The 24,260-nt window shown below is 37.1% G+C and overlaps 1 protein-coding gene across 3 annotated transcripts in view; it reads right to left on the bottom strand.

Moving 5' to 3' along the window:
- Positions 1-2,210: 2,210 nt before the first annotated feature.
- LOC128855192 (cell adhesion molecule Dscam2) overlaps positions 2,211-24,260 on the bottom strand; it is a 274,245-nt gene continuing 252,195 nt past the window's right edge. For 2 of the 3 annotated variants that reach the window (XM_054089902.1, XM_054089903.1), the window contains 7 exons: positions 14,353-14,668; positions 9,864-10,027; positions 9,385-9,648; positions 8,984-9,280; positions 8,668-8,920; positions 8,037-8,276; positions 2,211-4,844 (listed from right to left, as the gene is read on the bottom strand). In XM_054089902.1, the coding sequence (XP_053945877.1) occupies positions 4,793-4,844; positions 8,037-8,276; positions 8,668-8,920; positions 8,984-9,280; positions 9,385-9,648; positions 9,864-10,027; positions 14,353-14,668 (1,586 nt within the window). In that variant the 3' untranslated portion in view covers positions 2,211-4,792. Of the gene's footprint in view, positions 4,845-8,036; positions 8,277-8,658; positions 8,921-8,983; positions 9,281-9,384; positions 9,649-9,863; positions 10,028-14,352; positions 14,669-24,260 lie in introns of those variants that run through there. The other variant, XM_054089904.1, reaches the window with a different exon arrangement.

Here is a 24,260-nt window from a genome sequence, read left to right as displayed (position 1 = left end):
TTTGGTTATATGTAAAGACTTGAGCTTCCAGGTAGCTTTCTGAAATTTAATTTCATATCGATTTATGGATATAACCTTTTAAAAAGGATCCACAAACAGGGCCAAAAAAAAGCCAGACCGGATTGTCCAACCAAAGGTTCTAAAAAGGTACCCAGCGGAGGGTTAAGAGTGAATGCGCAAGGTTTTGAAAACGCGAATAAATTTTGCTACTGGTAATGTATAACCACCGCAGTTGTAGGAAGTTAGACTGACATTTAAAACGGAGTTAATTAAGCCTAAGCGTCGTTCAGCACTTTTGGCTCGCTCTGGCAAACTAACAACATAACTGCGCACATGCACTATGGATTTTTAACGCATCCGCCCTGCTATACAACGTGGAAGGTCACCGCAACGATCACAAGGCGTTCATAAACGATCCCTAATGACTGCATGAGCCTCATAATGCGAATTTTCTGGCCTCAAACTATATCCAACACCGAATTACAGAGGAAGGAAAATCAATCTGATGAAGCGACTGAAATCTGCAAAAGGGAATGCCAATGCATCCACCTCACCCTGATGAAGAGTGACGACAACATTGCCAAACAGGCACTGCGGAGGTGGCCCTTTCAGCAGAAAAGATGAAATATTGGAAGGCCACGAACCATCTGCGCCGTTCAACGATGGATGAAATGAGGTTGTTGAATATGACCTGGAATGGTTTTAAAGCCCATGCACAGAACCATGTCCGAGAGCGAAAAGGCGTTATTGACGCTTTATGCTCCAACTAAGACTTAGAGGATCTTGTAAAGAAGGTTTTAATAAAATAAAAGTTTTTAGTAAACTAAAGCTACAATACATGTTTTTACTCAAATATTTTCGAGCATACGGATAAACTCACAATTTTACTAAAGTTTAAAATACAAACTAGCTTCCATACCATACATTGAAAAACAAGCTCAGCTTAATACGAATCGAGGGACGCTCTTAATGGTTTTACTTGAATATCTTCACGTTAATAAAAAAAACATGAACTTCATGAAAAAAGGCTTGAAAGGCTTTTGTAATTTATTTATTTTTTTACATGGGCTTAGAAGTCTCGGCCTAACACATAGATGACACTATTTTTATTGCATACACCTCTTTTTCAGTTAATACTAACCTTCAAAAGACAGCTGTTAAAATTTCAAGATATTCTATCCATTAGTTCGTAAGTTGATGTACTCAGAGTGAAACTTCGTTTGTTATTTTCAAAACAATAGACCAATAGGAATTTCGCGTTTTAGTTTACACTGCTTCTTGATGAAAACGAATGCCATTCAACCGGAGCAATGATGATTGCAACAACGTCCAAACAGGCGATAAGACAAGAAACCATCAAAAATCCACAAAATCGTTTTGAATGTTCGAAAAGTTAAGTTGCTTGAGTTAGCTGACATCGTAAAGGTATCAAAAGAACCTGTTGGCTTTATACGAGTATTGCATGAGCATTTGACTATGAGAAAGCTCTGTTCAAAGTGGGTGCCGCGTTTGCTCACTTTGGCTCCGAGCTACTACTGGCTGTTCGCAGACTTAAAAAAAACTGTTCGCCGATCAGAGATTTCACTCGAATGAAAAGGTTATTGCTGAAACTGAGGTCCATATTGAGGCAAAGGATAAATCGTTCTACAAAAGTGGTATTGAAATGTTAGAGCGGCGTTGGAATGATTGAGTTGTTCTTGGTGGTAATCACGTTGATGATTAAAGCTAATTTTAAGAAGAAAAAACAAAAAAAAAAAATTGTGTACTTTGTTTCAGCGCATGTGTTAATTGTAAATAGTAGTTCTGCGCGTGGCTGAAAGTTCGATGAAGAACACTGTCCAAAATCGTTTTAATTTTTACCTATCGTATATTGTCGAGGAGTTGGCACCAAATGCTGCAGGTGCTTAATAACAAATCCATTATTTTTCTAATAGGCCGCTGTGAACAAATAAGGTTCGATAAAAATAAGCATGCTTATTAAAATGGCCTACGCAGAGAGGAGTTCTATGGAGGAATACTGTCGATATGGTAGCTGAAGTTGGTGCAACGAAGGTTTGTATTTTTAAACACGCAAGTAAACTAAATGTGTGGTTTTTTAAATGAAATGTATTGAAGTGTATGAAAAATTAATAATTTTTAATAAAATTTAATAAAAACAGAGTTAAGAATTTTTAATAAATATAATTTTTTTTATAATCTTTTAACCAGGCGATTTTTCATACAAAAAATCAATTTATGTAACTTCTTCGTATTTTTCCATAAGCAATTTATTTTCTGAAAAGCTTACAAAAAAACTCAAGAAATATTTTCATCGATACCGATTGCTCCGGAAGCCAGTGAGTTTATATTCGATTAATCTATCATTTTAAATATTTATATTTAAAATATAAATAATAATAATAATAATAAATAAACATAATAATTTTCATCGAAATAGAGGTATTGTTTACCTTTTCAATTATGTACAGGGTGGCGCAAAGTTAAACACTCAATCAGAAGATTTATAATTTATGCAAATGGCGCCGCACGTCAATAATATTTGACGTTTGTGAACTAGACAGCTGTAGTATACAAACAGACAAGCCATGGGGAAGTCAAACTAAGGATTTCCACCACTATTTTTGATATTTAGTAAAACAGTTATTGAAAAATTAAATGGATGATTAATTGTATGCCATCTTGCACCCGATGAAATTCCTAAGTAGAGCGAAGCGACTAAAACCACCGTAAGTCAGTCAGCGATCGGTCGTGATCAACAAATGCTTATCCAAGGAGAGCCTCCTCCATCTCATTATTTCTCTTGTAATGGTATTATAAAGGACATTTTTTTTGGGTTCATGTGTGTTCTCTTTATGGGCAATCATTTCAACCTAACCTAACCTAGCCTATACTTTTGTATGAGGATGAGTTACTTTTGAGATACTAACCTTTTTAAAAAGTACGTAAAATTTGCATTTTGGCCTTCTATAACTCCTCCACCTTTAACTTCGTACGTAGGTTCGAATCTCTGAGAAACACCAAAATGAAAAAAAAGTTTTTTCTAATAGTGGTCGCCCCTCGGCAGGCAATGGCGAACCTCCGAGTGTATTTCTGCCATGAAAAAGCTCCTCATAAAAATATCTGCCGTTTGGAGTCGGCTTGAAACTGTTGGTCCCCTCCATTTGGGGAACAACATCAAGACGCACGCCACAAATAGGAGGAGGAGCTTGGCCAAATACCCAGCAAGGGTATATGCGCCAATTATGTCCACATATCGTATGTATGTATATTAGGCCGGGTCGACTTGTGGGGAGGCAAAAAAATCGCCCATTGCTCTATGAAAACTTTGGAGCACTCTAAATGGGTCAAAGTGGGATTTTTCGTTCGACCCAAATTGGGGGACATCAGAATTCGTTTTAGAGGTATGGTTCCTTTGGCAAAGTTTCTTATTTTGATCCCTAGAATATGATTTTCACAGAGCAATGGGCGATTTTTTTGCCTCCCCACAAAAGACACTAAAAGTTCGACCCAAATTGGGGGACATCAGAATTCGTTTTAGAGGTATGGTTCCTTCGGCAAAGTTTCTTATTTTGATCCCTAGAATACGATTTTCACAGATCAATGAGCGATTTTTAAATCGACCCGCCCTAATGTATATATACATATATATATGTATAATGAGGCGGAGGGTATTGAAGAATTGTCTTCAAAATAGCTATAATTTATCAAATATGACTGTGAATTTTTAACGTAAATCGGTTATTAAAACTATGCCAAATAAAGCGTTTAATATCATGTACAATTTATCGCTTTATTTTTACTGCAGCTTCTCTAATGCATATACACACACACATATGCACTCTGAATTAAATTTACTTTTCTTTTTAACACTCGTACGTAGAATTCACATTTCAACGCAAACTCACTTTTCAATTTTCCTTATTTCTCAGTCCAATTCAAATATTTGGAATTTGTAACGTTTTAGTTAGATTTATATTAATATACCCTCACTGTTATCTAACTTTTTTAAAGTATTTTCAATATGTTCTGTGTTTATTTTAATTTTAGTTTATCTCTGTTCAACATAAATTTAAATTGTTGTTTTTGCTGCAACGTTAGTACTCAGAAAGTATCCGAACACATACACATCGACATCCAACTATTATAATATACGAGCACATCGGCTTATATGAATGTATTTATGTATATCACAAACTTATTTTGCATTTATAAAATGTTAATTATATTCAGTTCGAAATTAGTAGACTGGTATAAATTAATTAAATTTATAATTTTTTTCCTTTCAATTCTCTTGTCTGTTTATCTAACGTATTTGACTGTATCTGTGTGAGTGTATGTTTTTGTTCTTGTGTTTGTTTGCTTGTTTGTTTCCTTTGCCGTGCCTATACTCGCTTGCTCGATATATGTGACTCTCATTTCCAATTCAATCTGTACACGCACACTTATGCATGCTGACTTACATGCATGCATATGAGTGTGTTTTTGCTAATTTACATACATATATTTATCATAAATACCATACACTGAGAACTTACATAATTAAAATCAATTACAGTGTTGCCACACTCGCGCATTTATTTTAGTTACATTTAATTAGTAGCATAGCAGTCCTTTTGGTTTAAATGCATTTGTTGCCTATTAGAGTTGATGTGTGTGGGTTTCCCCTTTTTTTAAATTTTTTTTTTCTTCTTTTTAGTCAGTTGAAGTGTCTCGCAGTGTACGATTGAGTAAAATGCTGTACGGGTGCTCACTAGCTCGGCAGTGAATTCAAATAACTTCTAAGTAATAAACATTAAACATGAATGGTATATTCTTGGCGCTCCTGCTCCTTCTTCTCGTGATACCTGCGTGTGAGAAGGACACAAAGCATAAAAAAGAAGTTTTAGAAAAATTTAATTACTTACTAATTACTTAAATAACCACATATTAATAGCGTTTCTCAAAAATTAGGCATTTATATAGTGCGATTGCATAATATTTGGCTGGAAAATCACAACCAGCGATCGTGAGCTCGAGCACTTTAAGATAAATAAAGTTTTTGTTTATCGTATCATTACTAGTTTTAATGATACTGGTAGCATCGCGAACCTTGATGGAGGTGGTCATCAAAAGACTGCAGCGTCAGGTGAAATGGTTCAAAAAGTAAAGAAACAACTTGAGCGAAATCCCCGACGAAGAGCCAATCAAAAGGCGAAGGAACTGAAAACATCTGAACGTAGCATCCACCGCATACTAAAAAATGATCTCAAAGTCAAGCCTTACAAGATTCAAAAGGCGCATGATCTCACACCAAAGCAGCAACAAGTCAGACTTGAGAGAGCGAAAGTGTTGCTTCGCTTGGTCGAAAGTGGTCAATTTCCGAACATTGTGTTTTCTGACGCGAAAATTTTTAAAATGATAGGGTTTATTTTTATTTATTTATTAGAATTAATATATAATACTAAAACTAATACAAGAACGAGTACTAGCTGCCAGGGCCTACAACTCGTAAAATGATAGCATTTATTTGGCCGTTTATATGAGAATTTAAGTCATCGATTGCCCACCAGGAAGCAGCACCCGCCATAGGTAATGGTTTGGGCCGCTGTTACTCTCCAATCGTTTTCATCGAACCTGGCGTCAAGGTAAATGCGAAATATTATCGGGAAAGTATTCTGGAGGCTACTTTGAAGTCGTGGGCAGACAAAAATTTCGGTAGCAGACCATGGACGTTTAAACAGGACTCGGCACCGTCTCACAAAGCTCGAGTGAACCAAGAACGACTAAAAAACAACGTTCCTAACTTCATAACGTCCACACAATGGCTCTCTACTTCACCAGACGCGAATCCGATGGATTATTCTCTTTGGAGCATTTTGGAGAGCAAGGTTCAATCTAAAATATTCACCAGTCTTGAGGGGCTGAAAAAAGCCATTGTTCGCGAGTGAGCCAAAATACCTGCAAGTCACATTCATCACAAGGCTACAGTCACGGCAAAAGGTGGTCATATCGAGCAAAAGTAAATTGATCCTTAATTTTCTATTATTTTCACGAATTTTTTACTTTGAATTTAATAAAAGAAATTTTCCAAACTAAAAACTGGCCTTTTCGAGTGCCGGACCCTGTAACGGAAGTGTATAATTTTTATGATTTTTATATGATTTTTACTGCTCTACTAGCAATTTTGGACATTGCAAGTTTCTCACAACATCCTGTTTTTTCTATGTTAGTTATATCAGGTTTTGTGCCCTCAAATTACAAGAGAAATTAGATGGAAAACAAATTCCAACAACTATACTGGCTAGGAAAACAATCAAACCTAACTATATTTAATAGGCAATTCATTTATAAATAAATAATAGGAATGAAAGGACATACGGACTAGAAATGTGGGGACTGTCAGTAAATCAAACCTACAAATTGTACAGAGAAGTCAATCTAAGATACTGAGAATAATCACAAACGCTGATTGGTTCATAATAAATGACGATATTCACCACGACTTCGGCATATACACAGTTACTGAAACAATAAAGAGAAGCAGCAGTAAGCATTTCTTGCAACCTAAAAAACTAGACTGAAACGCTAAACACCCACAGATCTTCCTCGCATTTCAACATAAAATTAATTATAGAAGTCCATGTTACATTAGAAAAATGTATAACTACAAGGTGAAGTCCAAAATAAACAAGACTGAGCTAAAATAGAAACAACAGGAACTTTGTTCTGATAACTTCGACTTTATTTATTCCAAATAGTCCCCTCCGGCCTCGATACACTGTTTTGCGCGATCTAAAAGCTTTTCGCAAGCGTGTTTCAAGTCATCGACCGGAATGTCCTTCAGGATGCCCTTTTGGATGGCTTCTACAGACGCAAAACGTTTCTCTTTTATGGAGCCGTAACAAGCGAATACGGTGAGTGATTGACGGTTAAAATGCGACTTCTAGTCAAAAAATCAGTCATAAGAGTGGATCGACGAGATGGTGCATTATCATGCGATGCAACAAACACTTCGATATGCCAAAATAGAAAAACGCATTGACGGTTTGGCCCGTTGACACGAACTCCTTGTGGACAATTCCCTTGGAATCGTAAAAAGAAATGAGCATCGACTTGATTTTTGACATCTCTAAACGCGATTTTTTGGATGGTGGCTCGTCTGGGGCCTTCCATTCGGCACTTTGACGCTTAGTTCCAGGTTAGAAACACTACGTTTCATCACCAGTTAAAATGTTGTAAGGGAAGTTTCTCGCCTCTTTAATGTGGTCTTTTGAGTGTTGAATTCTGAGCAATTTTTGGTCCTCAGTTAACTGGTGCGGAATGAAGTGTTCACAGACCTTTCGTAAGCCCAAATGATCAGTTAAAATGCGATAATCGATTTTTGAGATATTCAACTCCGATTCTATGAATTTCAACGATGATTTCGGTTCATTTTTGATAATTTTGCAAATCTTCAAGTTTTTAAAATGAGAGCCGGCCTGCTGTGGCCATTATTGCATATACGTGGCATACTAACTGAAGGTCCTGCATTCGATTCTTACAATTTGGGAATAAATCTTCCTTCAATATGTAAGTCCTTTTTCTGCATAAGTCTTTTAAGAATCGGAATGGTTTGTTAAGCTGGCAATGGATTAAATTGAAAATGGAACCAAAAAACTGCAAAATCCAGAACAAACTTCAGCAAAATCCATTACAGGAAACAGCAATGGTTGAATACATAAATCCTCTTCCAAAAAGAGAAGACAATAGTTTATAGTTTTCTCAAAAGTATATTTCTGAAATCGAATGGGTGGCTAATTGTCTACCATTCGCGAATGCCTAGGTTCGAATCTTCGTGTGTGAAGCACTAAAATTATTGAAAAGGGTTTTTCTAATAGCGGTCGCCTCTCTTCAGAAAAAAGAGCTCATATGAAAAAACTTCATGTACCCGATTAGCATCTGATTTCAAAAGCTGGTGAAATACAATATTACTTTCGTCATATTTGTGAAATTGATTTCATTGTGCTGTTTTATCGAAAATAAATATTTTTCAAAATTTTGCCATCTACTTTGCTTACCTTGCTAGCAGTGAGGTCAATTCCTCCCTATCCATCTTGGCCAATTGTCCGTCGGTGTTTTCCATAACACGTTGCACCTCCAAGTCCAATGCACGTTGCTCGCGATCGCATTCAGCCTCGCTGAATTCGCGCGAATCAGTAAAACCCGACGGTGGACGAAAACCCAGATCGCCAGCAGCCACAGTGGCTATGGTCGCCGCCAAGTAGGTGCCCGTATCCGAGTTAACCTCACTGTCTAAACTGTGTAAAATGCGATGAAGAGGAAAGTGAAAAAGACAATTAAAAGGCAATTAAAAACCAGTACGATTAGATAAAAAATTAGAAGAAACAGTAAGAACTGTACATAAAATTCAAAAATGTAATATTTATTTTAAACATAACGCTAGTTTTAGAGCCAAAAGTGTTACCAAAAAGTTTATATATTGTATAATAAGTTGCAGTTTCAATTTCGAATTTTGTATTTTAACAAAAATTGTTTGCTTATTACCTCCTACTCCCCTCATATCAAGTGATTTAATTCTTCCCACAATTCACAATCTCTTAATACACAATTCCCTTGACCCCACTCATTTTCAATTAATCCAAATCAATTTTTCTTTGGTGGATTTTGGGGTTTAGGTACCTGAACTACCTGTTGTTACTTCCAGGGCATATTCTTCGATCCAGCGTCTGGTGCTCCTTTGCTTGTTGCTGCTGTTGTTGTTGCATTTGCAGTTGTTGCTGCTGTTGCTGCTTTCGACTGCGATGTCCCCGCTTATCGGCACCACTGTTACCACCACCACCACCGGGCGCACCTCCCAGCTGCCGCGGCCCGCTTATACGGCGCTCCACCGGTGAGCCCTGCTCATTGTTGGACTCTGTGCTCGAGTCAGGTCGAAACATATCTGCAAGAGGGTATAAATAGCGAGCGACAGGCTTACTAGCATGCGCGCCCCACCCATACGCACCTGCAGCTGCGCGCTCATCGCTGCTGCGCGTCGACTTACAAGGAACTCTGTACGTTGGCATATTGGAGAACTCAGTGCTGGGACTTATGCTCGTGTCCGACTCGGATTCACAATGTGTCCCAGCCACGACCACACCACCAGCCCCGCCCACAACTCCACTGCCGCTACCGCCACCACCACCACTGCTGCTGCTGGTACTCTTGCTGCCGCGGCTGCTATCATTGCGTGTGCTCTTCTTGGAATGCCCCGATTGTGCTCCGGCCACCATAGTCATCGATTTGCTGAGCGTCGATTCATCTGAGGAGGTAGTAAAGCATAGTTGAGGCAAAGTATATAAAATGTACTTAGTTGAATTGAAACGGTAAAAGGTATTCAGTAGGTAAAAAAAAGTTATGCCCTACCATCCGTGTTGTAGTAGCGTTGCTTATGCCAGCTGGACTTCGACTTGACATGCCCGAATCCAGAGCTTGCCGGCAGCAAAGGATAAGCTGTTGCATTGAGATTTTCGCCCTCCGGATGCCCGAATGTCTTGAATTGCATGGTATAATCCATTGGTGAGGCGGAGACGCCTCCTCGTAAGGGTGCCTTCGAGGACGAGCCCGCACCGGCGCCAGTACGTCCGCCATTCACGCTAAATGTGGCATAAGGCGAAATCTCATACATTTCTGCAACACATGCATCAAAAATAAGAGGAAAATAGACAACGGAAAAATTCTGTTAACCACTATTAGAAAGAAAAAATTATTTAATTACTCCTACTCCATTACAGCTCGAGTAATTTGTGCCCGTGCGTGCTAAACGCTGCACGTTGCGTGTCATGGCGTTCAAATGTTCATTTCAGATTTTCTGCCACCTCACCTGCAGCAGGACGCCAACTCACCTGACTCGTTTCCTTTATCCACAGTTTTCACTGGCGAGGCGCTGTACACTTGCTGATTGCGTCGATTGTCGTGGTCTTCTTTGTATTCACCGGGCAGTGTACGCGACTCATAGCCCTCGGCTATGGGACCACACAGCGTACGACGATGTTTAATTGTTAAAGCGCTGAGATGTCGCATGTCATCAGCGGATAACGCAGGATGCGAGCGTAAAAAGAGTGGATGGCGAAGAGAAATGGAAGAATCAAATACATAAAGCGAAGTAATAAAAAAAGGAAGTGTAATAAAGTGTAAATGAAAAACGTGATTTCAACGCTGGTCCAATTAAATTGTTTTGCTCACTGTCAGCTTAGGAAAACTTCTACTTCGAGTCTATTAACACACCATCTGCGCTTATTTCGCAAGTGAGTCTGCGAGGAGGAAGCAAAAAGCAAATGTACGAGTAAGCTTGGATGGCTATTTTCATTTATTTTAACATTTATCTTCTGCCACACAACTGAATTCGGACGAGTGTTACAAGTTTTTATATGCGGTTTAAAATATCGCAGCTGCGTAAAAACTAAAGTGAAGCTGAAGTGATTCACCAGTCGTAGTTGATGCTGCTCATAAAAAACCACACAAGAGCCTTCCCTATTCGAGTTCGTTTAAAATCGAAGTGTAGGGCCAAAAACTTTACAAACCAAGAACTATCATATTAAATGGCTAAATTCGAAATAAAGCATGGGTCAGTTAAAGTCTGTATGCTTGAAAACGATTTTGATTAAAATGATGATCAGATTTTGGAATTTGTCAAAATGAATATAAGCATATTTATTATGGTTTAATAAACGTGTGTCCCAAAATGCATAGTTCTTTGTTGTGCAAAAATGTTTGAGCATAATTGACTTCCGTAGCCGTTGAACACCAGCTCTGGCAGCATATTTTTTCCATTTAAGTGGATTAGAGATTAGATTAGATTTGTGGGGGGTTGGACAAGTCCAAGCACTCAGTCAGGACACCATTGTACTACACCCGGATAGATTTCAGTAGAAAGATTGGGGAGATAGGAAAGATAGAATGTGGGTGGTAAGACGAAAAAATAGTTTGAAGTCACTCTTCCACAAATCTCCTTCCGGAAGAGGAAGAGTATGAACTTTACCCATACTCAATATATCGCAATCCGATATACTAAGTCTGATTCTAGAAAACGGCGGACTGCCACAGAGAAAATACACTGCAGTGCCATTATCTTAAGGACAGGATAGAAGTTTAAGTAACTTGAAATAATGTTTCTTTCACCTTTCTTCAACTGGGTTTTCACATCGCCCAAAATATCTACATAGGACGGAGCAGGAGGCACATTTTAGGGATCCCGTCCACATAATGATCTTGGTATGTCTTTACAAATGAAGAAGTTCTAGAATGGACGCAAAATTATAAATTAAGTGACCTCCACTATCCTAACGATATTTGTTTTATGACCAACACGTTAGCTGATGCCACTGCGAATCTTCGTCAACTCTAAATAAATGCCCGTCGGTCTTAAAATAGACTTCGCCCAAATCAAATTTATGAGAATACAAACAACAAACACACTGCCTCTTCAATTTGTTACAAGCGAAAATGCCATCATAATTGAGGACGTAGATGAGTTCTGTTACCTTTGTACCTAAATACCGAAAATGGTAACGTATTGCCATATCAAACGGCAGTAACTATTCATAAAGCACTTGCTGCGTTCCTTAAGCTAAACCGACTGTGGCGCTTTCGTACACTGTCACTTAGAACCAAACTTCAAATGTTCAATATCCGCGTAAAATCTGTCCTCCTATGTGGATCTGAGACCTGGCTCATCTCTGAGCACATAAGCAGACGCCTTTACACGTTTATCAAGAAACGATTTCGGGTTATATGCTGCATGTTTTGGCCAAGACCTAGGGAAATTATTAGAATAGTAAATTCAAAATGGCAAAACCTTATAACATGCGAAAAGATGGTAGACTACTAACATGTGACAACAAGCTAATGCAGCGCTGAAGAGAACATTTCAGTGACATTCTAAATCAAGCAAGGGGCTTACATGAGCCGATGTTGGAACCTTCATGCCATAATTCCTTCTCTTCGTCCGAAATATCTTCTTCTCCGCTAAACAAACAGGAGATACTCACTGCTATAAAATCCCTAAAAAAAGCAACAAGGAGGCCGGCTGCCCCGCCCATCCAGCAGAGGATATTTAGGCTTACCCAGAGCAGACTGCAAATCTTCTTCGGCCTATTTTTAATGCTATCTGGGATGAAGAGAAGTTCCCCGTTGATTGATTATAAGGCATCCTGGTGGTACTGTCAAAGGAAGCCGACCTGTTGCGCTGCAGCAATTATGGGGGAATAATGCTGCTGTCAATAGCGTTAAAGATCCTGTCCAGTGTACTTGCTATTTGGGGAAACAGCAAGCAGGATTTAGAAGTAACCGATCCTGCGTGGACCAAATCAGCATTCTGCGTATCATTGTAGAGTAAGCACAAGAATGGCAGGCAACCCTCCAACTTGCGTTTGTAGACTACAGCGCAGCTTTTGATAGCATATCTCGTAACAGCATATGGGATACGCTACACGAACGGAATATCCCAACGAAATTGGTTACGCTCATTTGTGTGTATACCCACCAGTAGTGGAGTACGACAACGATGCCTTTTGTCTCCGTTATTATTCCTGATTGTCATTGATGATATCATGAAAAGCTGCATCGAGGGAGAAGGAGAGGTATTTATTGGAAGTTCCATGAACACCTTGAAGATTTCGCTTACGCCGATGATATCTCTGTGTTAACAAATGTTAACGCAGGGGCCCCCATACCACAAGCAATGACGAGCTGTACGAGAGGTGCAAAATTCAATCGACAGCTAACTTGGAGTGAAGTTGGATTGGCCATACGCTGCGCCAAAATGGAAGTGAAATTTTTCGACCAGCTCTGGTCTGGAACCCACAAGGTGGTCGCAAGGTTAGTCGCCCAAAAATGTCACGGAGGAGAACGGTTTAGAAGGAAGTCGAAGAGTCTGGAGAGACGTAGAACGAAATTAGGCTACTGGCTAAGAACAGATCAAAATGGAGATGTTTTATCGAGACCTTATGATCCAGTGGGAGAAACAGAAACTGATGATGATGAGAACACCATACGATCCAACACTGCATTAAAATTGTTAAAATTTAACATTAAAATCAATATCCTGTCCGAAAGGAAAATCTCCGGCAATGATGAGGCTCATTTCTGGCCAAGTGGCTGCTTAAATAGCAGCAAGCCGGATTTGGAGTAACAAAAACCCACGGGATATAAACCAGCTGTCTATATACTCAAAAAAAAAAAAAAAAATACTCTGTGTGGTATGGATGTTTTTTCGGTACAAGTAGTTTCGTTCACTTGCGCTCACTGATGATCGATAAGGCGTTCGATATGGCGATTTTTTTCGAGACACAAACTTGTGCCACTTCCATAGTAAACGAGAAAATTTAATTTAGTTGATGAGGGCTTCGAGAGCTTCATCCATTAGCATGGAGACGACATTGAAGACTCGACTATTGGGCGTATCCACGACAGTCGGTTCTACGTTACCGAAACGACCCGGATTTATACCCGGCCAAGGACTGTCACTCAAGCAGCATTCCCCGTATATAAGTATGGGGAATGTTTATGCTGCTACAACAACAACAACTCGACTATTGGGACTACGTGAAATTTCTGAACAACGCTAAGATGCCATCTAAATGTTGTCCAAAGGAAAGTGCTACCGACAGTGGATCTACGGCTTCCATTCATACCAAATTAGAGTCCACACATACACCCTGCTACAAAATGATAGCACTTCAACAATTCTGCCAATTTGGAATGTGCACTATTATATAATATTATAAGAAAACAGTAAAAATCGGTCAAAGTTTTGATGCGCTGCCCTTTAGTCACAGGGTGTGGAACCAAAGAAACATGAAATTACTTAAAATAAACAGCTGTGGCCATATAATTTAAGCAGTTTAGTTTATTTTTTGGTTTCAAAATTCGAATGCTCTTAATGAAAACCCCTATACCCTGTTACGCAAATATCAATAATTCCACAAAAATCCCTGAAATTAATTTCCTAATTAAAGCTCCTGTTAATTAGTAATGTCTCTAAAAGCTTTTTGTAATACATAATTTATTTCAGTTTTTTCTCTTTTTCCCACATTATTTTGCCGTTTTTCTACCACACATTTTCGCCACGAGTACGAAATACTAAAATAGACACAGAACCAAAGGCAAATGAAAAATAAGGGCCAAACGAACCATTGCCAAAGGCTGAATGAAAGTTCACGCTAAACTGCGATTTGCTTCATTAATTCAACGGTGTATCATCAGCGGCTGCAATATTTGCATAATCCAACGCTCCTTTGGCCGCATTCCTGCCCATGCCCACGCGGCACTCTTCTCTGACATTTTATGTAGGTCTTTTTTTTTTTTTGTTTTTGTATGCTTTATGGTACTTACATGGTAATGATGGCAACGGTGATGATTACGATGACGATTAATGTTGAAAACCAATCACCGTTGGTAGGATTCGTTGCATTTATCAGATTGTTCATCAAATCATTTTCCGATGGGAAAACCTGAGGCGGTGGTATTGTCACTCCATCCAGATTGGTGGTGGCAAAGTGATAGTGCTCGGTGGTTTTGCCAGCATCGTTTGTGGCCGAAACGCGCAGCTGATACCACTTGGCTGGCAGGAAATCGCAAAATATTAAATTTTCACGATTTTCTTCGGCATTCGAGATGTCGGATGTGACGACCGTCCAACGGATGTCCCCTGTGTAAAAATGTTAAATGGAAATGTTGATTGCTTGCGGCGCACACAAAGCACCAGTGTGCCTAACATGCCATACATATGCACGTAAGCACATATACACACCCATACATATATATATATATATATACATATTTAGATAATATGACAAAGTGAAGCGATGCAGTGCAGTGCAGCACAAGTACAGTGGGAATGTAAATACCTATTTGTTTGCGTTGGTGTGTGTGTACAAATTCGATGGAAGTGCGGTCGATAGACGACAGGCGGTTTAGCATTGCCGCAAAATGGCTGAGGGCCATGGCAGAGCAATTTGTTGTATTGATATTTTATGCAATGCGCTCACAGTTGCTCACGCGCGTGCATGAAATACATACTTATGCTTTACAAATGCATATACAACTAATTTATGTGCGCGCGTATGTGTGTGTGTATTTGCATTGCGATGCGTTTAATATTCGAAATTGATTGACTTTCAAGGGAGTTGCATTGGCTCTCGGCTCACCAAGCGGCATGTGAAATGTTATTGCTATGACAATCATTGTGGCCAATTTTGCTAATGTTGCACTTTAAAATATTCGCATGCTTTCCACTTGCAAAGCAAAAAAGTAATAAAATATAAATTTGTTTGAATATGACTATAAAATGATAGCATAAAATAAGACTAAAAATATTCTCTTTGAAGCAAATATTTATTACGCAAAGTTGCCATCAGAAATGTGTATTTTCGCAGCATTCGCAAATATTTGCTTGTTTGTGTAATAAATATGTACCTACATTACATAGTAAATTAATTTTGATTATTTTCATTACAAACTGCAAAATTAATTTACAAAAACAAACTCTTTCTATTAAATGAGGCAAGTCATTTGAAACGTTAAGTAGCACATATAGCAACACAGAGATTTATAGGAAAACGCAAAGCAAGAACTTTTTCATTCTATTGAAATTTCAATAAAATTCAATATGCCGAGAAAGTCGTCCCAGAAACTTAAGGACAATATTATTAAGGTAATTTATGTTCCGATCAGCCTAACCATTTACGAGATATCCGATTTTGAAGATTATTTAAAAGACAATTTTTTTTTTGCTAGATCGCCCACTTTTTACATAAATGCCAGTTGAAGGCTCAGATTTTTATTTTTAGTTAAAAAAATTATCATTAAAAAATAAAAAGTAAAAAATAATAAATAATAGGTAAAAATATTAATATTATATTGTACTAAAGGGTGATTTTTTAATAGCTATAGGAAAGTTCTTAAAAAAAAACACGTAAAATTCAGAAAAATTGATGAAATTTTTATTTAAATCGATAGTACAGTCCATATAATTTAATGTTTGAAGATTATTTCATGCAAATGTTCACCGCGACTGCGCCTTAAATGGTCCATCCGCTTAGTCCAATTTTGGCATACTCTTTCCAATGTTTCGGCCGGTCTCTCACATATAAATGGTTTAATGTTGTCTTCCAATGCGTTAATTGAAGCAGGCTTGTCTGAATAGACATGAGCTTTAACATAGCCCCACAAAAAATAATCTAACGGCGCATATCGCACGATCTGGGTGGCCAATTGACAGGTCCCGAACGTGAAATAAAATGTTCAACGAACTAGCCTCTCAACAAGTCCATTGTTACGCGTCTTGTGTGTCATGTGGCACCGTCTTGCTGAAACCACATGTCATGCAAGTCAAGCTCTTGCATTTTGGGCAAAAAAAAGTTGGATATCATTTCACGGTAGCGCTCACCATTCACAGTTAAATTACGATTCGCAGTATATTTGAAGAAGTACGGTCCAATGATACCTCCAGCCCATAAACCGCACCAAACTGTGACCTTTTCTAGATACATTGGTGTAATTCTTCTGGCTGATCTTCACTCCAAAATCGACAATTCTGCTTATTTACGTACCCATTGATCCAAAAATGAGCTTCGTCGCTGAACACAATTTTTCGATAAAAAAGTGAATCTTCGGCCAACTTTCCAAGAGCACATTCACCAAAAATTCTGCGTTGCGGTAGGTCGTTTGGCTTCAATTTTCCACGTTGTTGAGTAACAGAGGCCCAATTGCTGCGAACGGCGAACGGCGACGAATCGATAATTGATGGTCATCATTAACACTGGCCGATACAGCTGCGATATTGATATTTTCTTCAATTCGCACTCTACGTAAGCGTGTTGGTGGTTTGATGTCGAATAATGTAAATTTGGTTCTAAATTTAAACACAATAGCTCGAATATCCCCTTCAGTGGGTCGATTAAACTGACCATAAAATGGAAGAAGAGCGCGATAAACTTTCTAAAAAGAACACGCATTTTTATAATAAAATTCAATGATTTGCAAGCGTTGTTCGTTTATAAGACGATTTATGGTTAAATTATAGACCAAACTGAAGATGTTTGACAGTGAAACAAAACAAGAGACGTGCGTCAGCTGTTTAAACGAACTGTTTAAAAAGATAATAGCTAAAAAATCTCCCTTTATAAGCAAAAAGTAATAAAATTGTTACCAAACCATGACAGTTAAACGTTGAAATTGGGTGCTTGATAAAATTTTGAATGAATGACTTTTTACTACTTCACATCATTAACAAGAAAAGAAGACATTATGGACACTATTCCTAATCACTGTAGCATATTTCGAGCTGAGATCCATGCTGTAGCCAATCTGGCGTAGGAATTTACTCACCTCGACCCTCGACACTCGCACAAACATCTTCATCGATAGTCAAACTGCTACTAAAGCAATAATGGCTGCAATGACGAACACGGAAGGCGTGCAACATTGTAGGTCCAAAATGGATGACCTCTGCGAGAATAGACAGGTCATAATTTACTAGGCGCCGGGCACAAGGAAAGAGGGTGGCTAGTGCATACCGAACTTTATCGATTGATGCGATATGTGTAATTACGAGGAAGGTACTTATTGATCTTGTGACGGATGAAATCGCCCGGTTGTATAGCGATAGCGCGCATAGGCCGGCGAGTGCATCAAAACAAGAAGAAAGAGCACAAGCGCTGCAGGACAACGGCGCTGGACTTTAAAACTTATTCCTGAGGTTGTGGCGTGAATAAACAGAAAACAAGGTGAAATTGATTACGATACAACGATACAACAAAGCTTCTTACTGGTGGTGGTGGGATGCTTTAAAGAATACCTGCACAGGTTTGAAATCGAAGAAGATCCTTATTGCTCTCACAGCTCAGAAGAACGAGAAAGTGCGTCGCATGTTATGTTTCGAACGACAGACGCTTCGTGTTGCTTTTAATGAATATCCGAAGGAGAACAATCCTGCCCAACATATTGTGCGAAAGTAAATAAAAGTGGGATATGACAGGGGATGTCGCAGCGATTATAATGAAAGAGCTTCGGCGTGCGAATGGAGATAGCATAGAAGAAAGTGATTCGCAAGACAATACGCAATATCGAACACTACTTAATTGTGGAGTTGCAGCAGGCAGTATTGTCGAACATGGGGGGTTTAATGGGTGAAAGTCCCATACCACCACCACGGCTTCGCCCACAGGCGTTTGATGCATCCCATGCTCTCAAAAAAAGAACCAACAAAAGGCACAAGGGAATAGAGGGAAATGAGAGAGTTGGCGATCTTACGAATGAAAGCACGTGCTTGCCTAGGATGGGTACGTCGAACATACATACCTATATCCCTCGTTCTCAGTTTTTAAGGCGGAACTTGACGAGGAATTAACTCTGAGTTTATTTAAAATGCCTCGACCTCGACGAAAACAACCAACTTTATTTTAGAAGAAGAAAGGAGTATGTTAGAACACCCCCTTGCAATTGACCTGCTCTCGTTAAGAACTCGTTAGAACTGTCTGGAATCAGTATACTTTTCATCTCAGAAGGATATTACTGACAAAAGTTTAAAATGCGTATTAAAACTCGCCACGACAAGTATCACGAACAATGTTTAATACGACTCCAATAACGTTGGTAGCACTACGGATCCTTGAGGTATATGTGAGATCTATTCAGATCAGCCTATTCAGATATACCTAACCTAACATATTCTGCAATATTTTTTTAAAAACTAATATATATTTTTTTAATAGTATTTTTTTATCATAAAAAATCCCCAGCGATTATAGTGAAACACAGAAACACCCACTGATATAACGCAGCCCAACAGCGATGCAGTCCCTTGCGGGAGTTGTTCTCATTGTTCGGTTCAATCTTCCACTAATCAGGAGCGTATCCAAAACTACGTACATAAAAAGCGTAATTTCGGCACGAAAGAATTACGCCACCCCCCGTAATAAGCTGCAGCGAAAGATCGCCTACCATATACACCCGTCTTACTCAGAGCCGAATAACTCCCTATTAAAAAGCTCACCTTTACAATCTTCTCACCATGCCACTGTTTTGCTCTTCGTTTTCGTTTTCGCCATTGGGTTTTTGTTTCATTAAAATAAATTGAAATAAAACTACTAAAGATCTAATATTCCAAGCTACCAATACGCTTCTGGCTCTAACACTTTATTTAAGTGAAAATTTTCCGAACCGATTTCCCTGAATGTCGTTCACTTGAAAATGTTATAAGTTTGATAGAATTTCATTTTGGTTATCTTTATAATTTTTCGAACAAAATATTTTTTTGGAAGGCTCTACTTTTTAGTTTGCGAAATTTCATTCCAAATTCCCAAAATTTTTGGAACTAAATTACAAATAATAATAATAGATAAATCGGAAAGCTGCATTTTAAATAAATACATTTTAAATGAGATATTTTAGGAGAAGGAGCCCAGAGGCTTCAGAAGACTGTTTTCAAATTTAAAATAAATAACATTGCATGGTACAGCACTCGGCTAGATATTGGACTAAACAATTTTTTTATTTTATTTAAAAATAATGTGTGTAAATAACTAAACAAAAGATGGTCATGATCCTATTGTTTTACCTTTAAATAGGATTTAAATATCATATCACTTTTTTTGCTCAAAATTATATTACAGATGTTATTGGGGGGTCAAAAATGAGTTCTTTGAAAGATTAAAAATGTTATGTTTTAAAATAGTTTTGACCGTTTCTTTTTTGTAAAGACAATTTAACACTCTTTGATATGATATGTATAATTATATATTTAAATTTATAAAAAATATATATGTATTTATCATAAAAAATAAATTTAACAGAAAAGAAATTACTAAACTAAAGGAGCATTTACAAATGAAAACAAAGGGTGTTATTAAATATTTAGATTCTCATCCCACTACGTGCGAAATATTACAAAACTTAAAGAAAAAAAAACATCTACAGTCATCCAGCGCTTCTGATGTAGTGGAGGAGAGAAAAAGGATCTAGGCTGGAGAACTGCCTCAGGCTATCCCCAAAGGCACACTAAAGAGCTTCAAGCGCCCAGCCGCTATGAGTAGAAATTATCAAATGTTTTTACGTTTATATTAGATGTCCATGACGATTCATAACATGTCTACATACGGTAACACTAAAAAACTGGTTGCGCTGAAGTATTCTAAAATTTCATATTAAAAAGCGAGAAGTTTTTGGAAATTTCCTGAATTTTTCTGATTTATTCAAATTTTCATAAAAAATGTCATTTTTTTTTTTGTTAAAAACTAACCAACATTAAATTAATAGAAAATGAAATTTCAAAACTTGCAAATGGCCTTTAATTGTGGGGCACACTTTATGTGTAACAGAAATCTATGGTTCGCAAAAAATAAAAACACCAATTTTTTTGCCTTTTCGCATCACACGTCATACATTCTTTATTATATTAATAAAGGACTCAAGAGTACTGCTAATTATTAATTTTTTTTTTGTTATAATTATTTTTTATAAAAAATAGTTTGGTTTTTAATTTTTTTAATTTTATACGAAAAGTACTTTTCCCGCCTTAAAAAACTTATAATCCGTTCGATATGAGATTTCAACTGCAAGATAACCCAAAATCCAATTTTTCTTTTAAATAACTTTTCACTAAATAAAAAAAAACAATATGCCGAGTAACGAAAATACTTATTTTCATACTTGCTCCTCGCTCCTTTGCTGCTCTTTTTGTTTACTGCAGCTGTCTATTTCGCAAATGTCAAATATGACTGATGGAAGACGCTATTTGCAAAAATTATAAATCTTCCGTTAGTGTGACTAATTTTGCGCCACCTTGTAATTATTATTCAATGAACACAACTTAATATTTCTTTCGGCAGCAGATAAATGCAAGTAACAATTCAGATCCAGGTGCAAAAAAATCTGGAAATTAGAATTAAAAAGCCTAAAAAGGCGTGGAAATTTAGGGTATTTATACAATTTTTTTATAAAATTTGAAAATTTAATTGAGCTATGATTCTATAAAAGAAAAATGCTCCATCAAAAAAATAAATAAATGAATAAAACAGAAAAAGTCAATACTGCTCAAAATATTGATATAGAATCACCTGTCGCGCGCTGTAGGCTTCTATATATTTTGTTTTTATTTAAAATTATATATGTATTTTTTCTATGTCACTGTTTAAATGTATCCTTGTAATGAAGCTACTTATTTATGCAGAATAAATTGTGTGTTTTTTGCTTTTATTTACTTTAATGTGTATTTAAATTTCAAAGTGATACTAAAAACAACAGGCTTGCTAATATAATTTGGGTGGAATGTTTATACGCTTTAAGAGATTAATTTATATCTGTGAAGCTGAAAATGAAGCAAATTATGCGATTCAACAAATCTCATTTAAAAACACGCTTTGGCGCACAGACACTAATACCAGCTTAAATACAAATACACACCTGCATACTAGGGATAGCAATATTAGCGAAAGATGTTGATCCCGGTATTACGGGATATTTTTGAAGTAATCCCAGGATCCTGAAATTCAACTTAGGGAATACCTTTTTCAGTATGAGCAAAATTCTATAGATGAACCTATTACGTATTAGAATCATTTAAGGGGTGATATACCTTGTTTTGGACTAAAAAATCGAACAATTTTTTATGGCATATTCTAAAAGTGCATCATCTTAAAAATATACATTCAAAAAATCATAAAGATCGGAGCACTAGAACGAAAGTTACAGACCGTGGAAGCGCGCGCCCTTATCCATAAATGAAATGCACGCAAAACTTTAGACGCGATTATCTCGAAGTAGTGTTTTTTGAAAATTACCGTCGCGGTGATCATTATTTATTAAACACTATTTGACCGATTTTCATAAAATTTTTTTTTTATTATTCGAAGTTACAACCTCGTGAATCTGAACGGTTCACTTTTTATAAATATTTGCATAGTTCGCTGGAAATAGTTTTTTTTAATTTTTCAACCCCTCAAAAATCGTGTTTTTGGTGCAAAAGCGGTAAATAAACCGTTCAGATTCACTAGCAAACATTTCTCTACAATAATCATTTAATTTTTTTGATTTAAGTTGAGCTGCTCATGCGCTACCGTGATCGCCCGCAAGCCTCTTCTAAAAAACGGCGTTTTGGGGGAGGGGCGATATCAACAATAAATAATAACATTTTTTAAAATAAAAACACCAACATTTTTTAAAATAAAAACACCAAATATTCTTCGAGATATAACCTTCAGTATGATATATGCCCCGTTTGAATAAAAGTTCTAAAACATATATTATTTAAAAAAAAATATCACAATCGTCCATTTTTTCGGGCTCACAAGGTATATAAATTTTAAAATAAACTGATATTAAAAATCAAATATGGGCATTTCCAATGTCGACGTAACGATTGTGTACGATAATCTCACTAGAAAAAGGCATCTGAATCTTTTCTTTTAATTTTGATAGTAGGCTTAGCTTCTAACTATTAATTAGTCCTATAATAGAAGAAAAAGTTGCATTGGCACAATTTTTCGTTTTCATAAAAATTACATAAAACAAAGGCAATTCGCACAGGACAAAATATAAGAGGCTTTCGCGGACTGCAATTTAAACTCCAATATCAGCGAATCTGAAGAAATATTTCAATGTGACTTATTTCAGAATGTAAGAATGAGATAGGAGGATATGCTTTCATCTACAATCTTCAACCTTATACTATTCTATGCAATCGGTGAAGTGAGTAATGCCTAAAGAACTGGTGATATAATATGGGGTTTCCAATACGAAGTGTTATTTTGATATTCAAAGAAAAATGTTTTTTTAATATCATAAATGATCGAATGTTTATTTCATTATAAAGAGGAAGGTGTGCCGTTAATAGTGGAAAATAACATCAGGCAAATGACCACCACGACCACACTTACAGGACAATATCCTTTTCATAAAATTTTCCATAACCGAATTGCAAAGTGGCTGCGCTAAGTCCTCGATAGACTCACGAATTTTATCATTGAGGTCTTGAATCGACCCTGGGCTATTGACTTAGACCTTTTCTTTCACGTGGCCCCATAGAAAAAAGTCACAAGGTGTTAAATCACATGATATCGGTGGCCAAAGTAATTGTCAGCAAAAACATTCACGCTCTATCCGAAACCTTTGCTGATATTGAACTCGCGACTGGTAGAATTGACCTTAAAACCACCGAAGCCAATACCAAACTCAAATCAACATCAAATTGAATATTTACCCATATTCTTCTGAATATATTCGTGGAATATTTTACCTACTTACGCTTTAAACCGAGTATTGCCTACTCAGCAAGCTTCACCATCGATGAGAGAGAGAATTCTAGCAACAGGTCTTACGCGTCACTAACGAAACGTTCAAAACTATCACTAGACCAGTCTTATGCTACGAAGCTGCATCGTGGACGCTACTTGAAACAGATAAACAGCTCACAAACAGCGGTAATGCTAAAAGATGATGAATATTTCTCTTGTTTTTCTTTCTTTTTTTTACGAAATTGCATATACAAGTATATAAATATAAAAATTAATCGTCCAATTTCGATTTTAAATAACTTTTTCACAAAACAATAATTTTAAGTGCTGAAATTCTTGTGTGTTTATATACTGCAGTTGTCGAGTTCACAACTATCATATATGATTGACATACGATGTCATTTGTACGACGCCAAAAACTATAAATCTTCCAATAGGGTGATTATTTGGCGCCACCTATTAAAATATTTGTAGTTTTAATTATAATAAAAGAATATATTTTTCAAATCTATTTCAATAAAAATAGTGTCTGAAATATCTCTTTTTGCCTTAACGCTTGCTGGCGGAAATAAAAAAATTTAGTCATTGGAAGATAATGACTACTGTCTCCGCCTTTGCGGTGTTGATTTTGAATAGAATACATTTTTTTTTTTTTTAATTATTGTAGTTTCTCTTTATTATGATAATATTGGTATAGCTCAATTACGTATGGAACAAAATATCGGCCAAATGGCCGCCGCGGCCTCGGCGGCACACCTCCATCTGATGGTCCAAATTTTCGATGACGCTGAGGCATAATTGAGGTTCTATGCCGTTAATGTACCGAATTATCTCATCCTTTAGCTCTTGAATTGTTGCTGGCTTATCGACGTACACTTTTTCTTTCAAATAACCCCAAAGAAAGAAGTCCAGCAGTGTCAAATCACATGATCTTGGCGGCCAATTGGCATCGCCGCGACGTGAGATTATTCGGCCATCAAATTTTTCGCGCAAAAGAGCCATTGTTTC

The sequence above is a fragment of the Anastrepha ludens genome, chromosome 2 (assembly GCF_028408465.1).
Source record: "Anastrepha ludens isolate Willacy chromosome 2, idAnaLude1.1, whole genome shotgun sequence".
NCBI lineage: Eukaryota > Metazoa > Arthropoda > Insecta > Diptera > Tephritidae > Anastrepha > Anastrepha ludens.
Note: the sequence above shows the minus strand (reverse complement) of the source record. Positions and strands in the feature narration are given on the sequence as shown.